Raw genomic sequence first — 6,870 nt, 5'->3', positions numbered from 1 at the left:
TATGTCAGTCCTGGAGCTTAAACTCAGGGCCTAGGCACTGTCCCTGAGCCTTTTGTGCTCAACGTTAGCACTCTACCACTTGAGCCACAGCACCATTTCTGACTCTTGGTGGTTAACTGTCTGATGAGTCTCACAGACATTCCTGAGCAGGCTGGCTTCCTCAGATGAGTAGCTAGGATTACAGGTGTGAGCCACTGGCTTAGAAATTCTTTAACATGGCATTCTTTTCTTGATCAGAGAAACAACAATTTTCCTATGAAACAAGAATAAAATTAGCCTATTATTTATAAAACTAATGTTGGATATAGTTTACGCCAAGTATTAAGATCCTTAATTAAAGCCAGGCGGAACAGTACATGCCTGTAATCACAGCTACTCAGGAGGCTGAGGCATGAGTGTAGCAAGTAAAAAAAAAAAAGTGAAATTTTTTTCCACTTGGGCAAGATGAAGGCAGAGACAGGAGTGCTTGAATTAGAGGAAGTCCTACTGATAGGAGAACAGGTAAGGCATATAGAGTATGCCTACAGAAAGGAAAAACAAACAAAAACAAAAAGGTCACTATCTGATTTTAAGCCAAACCCCTCTAACTTGGCCCAACCAAGACAAAGCAGAACTGATTTTCCACAGAACACAGGATGCATAGATTTGATATTTATTTTCCCACAGTTACTTTTTTGTTAATGTGTGTGTGTAACCCAGGCTGACCTCAAATTCAAAATTCTCCTGCTTCAGCCTCTAGGGTGCTGAGATTACAGATATGCCCCACGATGCCCAATTTATTTCAGATTGCAATCCCCAAATGAGCTACGTGATGGGGGCTCTTACCTAGAATTCTAGCTAACTACTCAGAAGGCTGAGATCTGAGGGTTGAGGTTCGAAGATAGCCCAGGCAAGAAAAGACTGTGAGACTCTTATCTCTAATGAACCAAAAGTTAGGAAGTGGAACTGTGGCTCAAGTGGTAGAGTGCTAGCCTTGAGTGAAAAAGTTAAAGGCCAGTGCCCAGGTCCTGAGTTCAAACTCCAGTGTTGGTACACACACACACACACACACATTCTCTCTCTGTATCATAGTAGTTCCACATAAAATACCTCCTTTAGTGACAGAGTCATGTCTCTTTGCGTAACTCGATTGTCAATCCCGGGAAAAGGGCAAGGAGAAGAACTTGGTACTCAAAGCCTTGGGTCTAATTTCTGGCTCTGGTACTTATGGCTAGGGGTTACCTACTCAAGCGGTCATAATTTCTGAGTCTTAGGTCACTAAGAGACTCCGGAATAGAGCCTAACTTCATCCTTGTCTCTCGGACAGCGGTCTTGTCGGAACCAGAAAATTCCACCGTTCCTAACGTCGCGGTGCACCCTTGCGTCCCAGACTTTGCAGCCCCCTCAACTTCACCCTCCCGCCCACAACTCGCGCACGCACTGCGCAGCACCCGAAGAATCCGCAGGCGCTGGCGGACCGCCCACAGCCTGACCCTCCTTATGTAGGCCCGCCTTTCCCCGCCTCCCAGCGCCCTGCTTCCCCGGTGATTGGACGAGGGCTCTGTCAGTCCTAACCCCCGGGCTCCGCCCCCTCTTCGCCACCCACTAGACCGTAGCTCCCTTCTCTCCCGGTACCCCGCAGCCCTCCCGGTCCATTTCTGCCCTGGGGTCGCGGGGGCACCTCGCCCTGGCCCCAGCCCAGGCGCAGGCCCCTCCTCCTGTCCTCGCCCCACCTCCGGGCCCCTCTCCCTGTTCTCTGGGGCTCGGCGCCGCACAGCTCGGCTCCCCCGCGCGCAGCCTGGCCGCGCTCCTCCGCCCCTCCCTCCCGGCACCGCACAGACGTCTCGGGCGCCCGGGCCAAGCGCGCGGCGCGCGGGGGCATGCGCTCCATGAGGGCTCTGCAGAGCGCGCTAAGCCGGGCGCGCGGGCACGGCCGGCGGGGAGGCTGGGGTCACCCGAGCCGGAGCCCGCTCCTCGGCGGGGGCGTCCGGTGCCACCTCAGTGAGGCCGCGGCGCGGGGCCGGGAGACGCCGCGCAGCCACCAGCCGCAGCACCAGGATCAGTAAGGCTCGCGGGACGGGGGCAGGGGCCCGGCTCGCTCCCACTCCCGCGGTGGTTCTCGCTCGCTCCCGGGGAGCCCCCTTCCCCAGGCAGCGCTCTCCCCTCCCCGCTCTCCTCGCTCACTAGCCTGCGATGCCTTTTCCTTTAGATTTGGGGCTTTGGGTCCGCCGCGCTCGGGCGGTAACGTGCCCGCCGCCCGGGAGGGCGTTTGGGCAGGTCGGTCTACGAGATGGTGCCTGTCCAAGGTGCGTAATGAAACCCCGGAACGCAGATGGGCGCCGAGTGTTGTTTGGTGCACGTGTCTGAATGCGGGGCCGTGTGCACACACCCGCCCATCCCTCACGTTTCTTCGCCTCCCCGGTGGCGCTCGCTCGCGTGTCTTGTAGGGGATGCATGGGGATGGAACAGCTTCCTGCCCCTGGTCCAAGTGCACTCGGGTCCTGTCTGTTTCTGCGCGTCCTTGGCGCGGGGACTGAGAGCTGCGCGCGTTATTATTGGTGCGCAGGTGCGCACAGATCTGTTGGGTGTGTTCGCGTAGCAGGTCTCCCTCATCTGTAAAATAAGGATGGTTTTCCAAATGGTCTTTGAGTGGAGAGAATATTTCTAGTTTATGGTAGGATTCGAGTCATACAGACGCAGATTTCCGAAACCAGACGTCAGACTTGGTTATTGGTACCTGTCAGGCTTCCTGATTGAGAAAGGTTGCCTTCCTCTGGGCACATCTTCCGTCCTGGAGACTGAACCTCTCTTTCCTTCACTAACCAGGAGTACTTGGTGGCTGTGCCTTCTTTTCTCCAAGATGCATAGTGCTGGAGCAGGAAATCTTATCCTTCCCAGAAGTCCAGCTAGACCCTGTCCAAGTAGCTCCTGCTTTTTTATTTTTATTTTTATTTTATTTTTTTTGGTCGGCCGTGGGGCTTGAACTCTGGGCCTGGGCGCTGTCCCTCAGCCCTTCAGCTCAAGGCGAGCGCTCTACCACTTGAGCTACAGCGCCACTTCCGGTTTTCCGGGGGGTTATTGGAGATAGGAGTCTCATGGTCTCTCCTGCCCGGGCTGGCTTTGAACCGTGATCCTCAGATCTCAGCCTCCTGAGTAGCTAGGATTACAGGCGTGAGCCACCAGCGCCCGGCTTATTTTTATTTTTATAGCAGTCACATCTTCCCTGTCATTGACATCTACCTGATGACATTTAGAAACACATATACACCATAATTAAAGTAGTCAGACTGACAAAGCACTACCTCACCACCGCTGGAGTCCTTGTCCTGAGAGGTAAAACACCAATAAGTATTATTTATTATTAGTCATTACTATGCAGTATTTTCCATCAGCATCTTCTCAAAGAGATGTGGAATACTGAAAGACGTTCCTGTGCCAATCTCCAGCCCACTTCCTCCCATAGACTGGAAGTGGGACAGAGCAAAGGCTTCACCTCTCTCACCCTTCCACTTTGTTTGGGGTGATCACGGTAGAGGTATCATCGCTGGCTTCCTACACACACTCTCTCTAGTGGGATCAGTGATGGAATGTATCTAGGAAACTAGTTTTTCTTGCTTAGAGCTGCTTATGCTGGTCTTGCACAGGTACACCCTGGGCAGAGAGGAGTTGACCCCCCTAAGGGGAATAGATTCTGGGAGTGTGATGTCTTGAGGGGGAAGATCAGCAAAGAGGAAATGCCCTGAAATTCAAATTGCTGTTTTTTTGTCGGTTGTGGGGCCTGAACTCTGGGCCTGGGTGCTGTCCCTCGGCTCTTCAGCTCAAGGCTAGCGCTCTACCATATGAGCCACAGCGCCACGTCCGGCTTTTTTTTCTTTTTGCTTATGTGGTGCTGAGGAATTGAACCCAGGGCCTCAGGCATGCAAGGCAAGCGCTCTACCACTGAGCCAGCTTCCCAGCCCTGCTCTTTTACTTTTAAATTATATTGGTGAGTGACCTCTGAGTGATAGGTCTTCTTTTTTTTTAAGATTTTTGAGACATTCAAACGTGACATGGCATTATTTCTAGTCTTCCATCAGCAGAGATCTAACTGCAAAGTTCTTCCCAACTCTCCTCTGCAGTTAGTTCTGATAGCTTTTTCCCTCTCTTCACTATTGGCACTAGTGTCATTGTGACTTATTGGAGTTCCCCAGAAATAGAAACACTGTCCCTGTTCTGCTGTTCTTCCTGGCTACAAACGCACATGGGTCTAGGCTATGACAAGCTCCTTGAGAGTCTTTGTTTATTTGATGTTCTAGTGTTTAGACTCAGAGCCTCATGCTTGCTAGGCAGGTCCTCTACCATTTGAGCCATAACCCCAGTCCCAAGAGTCTATTTTTAGTGTACTATTTCAAGAGACAATCTAACCAAATAGTTCAAAATTAAAAATACACAAACTAGCCTTTGTGAAAAGTATTCCTTCCAACCTAACACTTTTTTTTTGGCCTAATGCCTACTTTACTTCTTATTTCTAGTTGTGTTAGTATTTTTTTTTCTTTTTTTGGTCTTTTGTACCTTTTTCCCCCCCAGAGCTGAGGACCGAACTGCACTTGCCAGGCAAGTGCTCTTCCATTGAGCTAAATCCCCAGCCCCTTCACTTCTTATTTCTTATCCATATAAGCAAACACATATGTATTCCCCCCCGTGTGTGTGTGTGTGTGTGTGTGTGTGTGTGTGTGTGTGTTATAGCTTTTTCACTCAAGGCCGGTGCTCCACCTGAGTCACAGCTTTTTTTCTGGCTTTTTTCTTTCTTTTTCTTCTTCTTTTTTAAGTAGCTTAGTTGATAAGAGTCTCACAGACTTTCCTGCCTGAGCTAGTTTCAAACTGTGATCCCCAGATTTTAGACTCCTGAGTAGCTAGGATTACAGACAGGAGCCACTGGTGCATGGTTCTAATTTCATTCTTAATTCTGCATAATAGTTTATTATGTAAATATATGATAAATTGCCTACCTAGTTCCATAATAATGTACATTCAGGTTATTTCCAATTTTATTATTTCTAACAATGCAGTGAATAACTGTGAATATGGTACTCTGTAGGTATATGAGTGTACCTGCAGGATAAATTCCTAGAAGACAAGATTGTTGGATCATAGGACTTTGAGAGTGTCTTAATCTCAGTTATGGCTCATATTTGGAAATGATCTGATAAAGTAATTCCTCTAAATTTGTTACTATGTTAATAGAAGAACTCTTGAAGACGAAGAAGACATTTGATGGTTTAGGAATGTTAGATGTTACAAACCAGTGGAAAAGACATTTGGGGCAGTGGGCCCTTCCTAGCAATGTAACTTGGTAATTATTATTAAAGAACCCACTATGTGCTAGAGACTTTGCTCATTGCTATGAAGACAAAGATGTATAAAACACAAAGACTAGCAGTGGAGCAAGGGAGTACTGACATTAAAGATGGTACGTGAGACAAAAGGCAGCACAAGCAAAATCTGGAGTTTAGGGAAGGTTAAAGTTGGTAACATTTGACCTGGACCTTGAAAGATGAGTAGGACTGTGCGAGATGAAGAGAAAAGTCATCACATGTAAAGGTAAAGCATAGCAAACGCCTGTCCCATTTGAGGTACCATCTCTTTACTAGAGTGTGGAAGAATGGTGAGCTACAGGAAAGGAAGGATGGAAGGTTTTAAAGACCCTCAAATGTCATACCAAGAATTAAGAATTATCTAGGTGTGGGCTGGGAATGTGGCTTAGTGGTAGACTGCTTGCCTAGCATGCATGAAGCCCTGGGTTTGATTCTTCAATACCACATACACAGAAAAAGTGAGAAGTGCTGTGGCTCAAGTAGTAGAGTGCTAGGCTTGAGCAAAAGAAGCTTAAAGACAGTGCCCAGGCCTTGAGTTCAAGCTCCAGGACTGGCAAAAAAAAAAAAAATTAGATGGGTGTGGTGGTGCACTTCAATAATCCTAGCACCTGGGATGCTGAGGCAAGATGATTTAAGAGTTTGGGTAGCTAGCTTGAGCTACACAGTGAGACCCTGCCTCAAAGAAATAAAGAATTTACTCTAGGTACTAGGGAGCTATGATAGGAAATGCATAGGAGTAAGAAGGTGTGATGATTCATGGTTGGATATGTTTCAATGCCTGTGGAAGTGTCTAGAAGGCAACTGGCAATAAAGGCCTGAAAGTCAGAAGTAAAAAAAGGCTAGAGAGTGATAGATCCATCTCTCAAGGAAGAGACATGGAATGACATTCACCTAATTATAAACTCATGTTCAGGGAGGAGGAGCAGGGAGTTCTCAGGCTCCTGTCCTCCTCCTATTTCTGCCTCCAAACAGTGATTCATCAGAGAGTGGCATGCTATCCCGCCTCGGTGATTTGCTCTTCTACACGATTGCCGAGGGACAGGAACGAATCCCTATCCACAAGTTCACTACCGTAAGTTACTCTGTCTCTTCAGAGCTCTAAGCCCTTAGAATCTTTGGAAGTGAGCCGGGTGCTGGTGGCTCACACTTGTAATCCTAGCTCCTCAGGAGGCTGAGATCTGAGTATCATGGTTCAAAGCCAGCCTGGGCAGAAAAGTCTGTGAGACTCTTATCTCCAATAAACCACTCAGAAACCAGAAGTGGTGCTGTGGCTCAAGTGGCAGAGCACTCGCCTTGAGCTGAAGAGCTGAGGGACAGCGCCCAGGCCCTGAGTTCAAGACCCACAACCAACAACAACAACAAAAAAAAATCCCGGAAGTGGAGAAAGGAGGATGCAGGTACAGGTGAAGGGCAATTAGTTGGTAAGTTGCTATGTGAGGATGAAGAAGACAGATGTAGTACCAGGTGCCTAGGCTGAAGAGACAACCCAACCCCTGTCTAAAGGCCAGGAAACGAAACACTAACAATGAAAAAAAAA

At 48.5% G+C, this 6,870-nt stretch overlaps 1 protein-coding gene across 1 annotated transcript in view; it reads left to right on the top strand.

Annotated features, from left to right (window-relative positions):
* The first annotated feature begins 1,798 nt into the window (after positions 1-1,798).
* LOC105987180 (glutaminase liver isoform, mitochondrial-like) overlaps positions 1,799-6,870 on the top strand; it is a 14,369-nt gene continuing 9,297 nt past the window's right edge. Inside the window, exons 1-2 of the mRNA XM_013018383.1 lie at positions 1,799-2,041; positions 6,306-6,405. Of these exons, the coding sequence (XP_012873837.1) occupies positions 1,860-2,041; positions 6,306-6,405 (282 nt within the window). The 5' untranslated portion in view covers positions 1,799-1,859. The remainder of the gene's footprint in view (positions 2,042-6,305; positions 6,406-6,870) is intronic.

Source organism: Dipodomys ordii, unplaced genomic scaffold, assembly GCF_000151885.1.
Source record: "Dipodomys ordii isolate 6190 unplaced genomic scaffold, Dord_2.0 Scaffold3, whole genome shotgun sequence".
Lineage (NCBI taxonomy): Eukaryota > Metazoa > Chordata > Mammalia > Rodentia > Heteromyidae > Dipodomys > Dipodomys ordii.
Note: the sequence above shows the minus strand (reverse complement) of the source record. Positions and strands in the feature narration are given on the sequence as shown.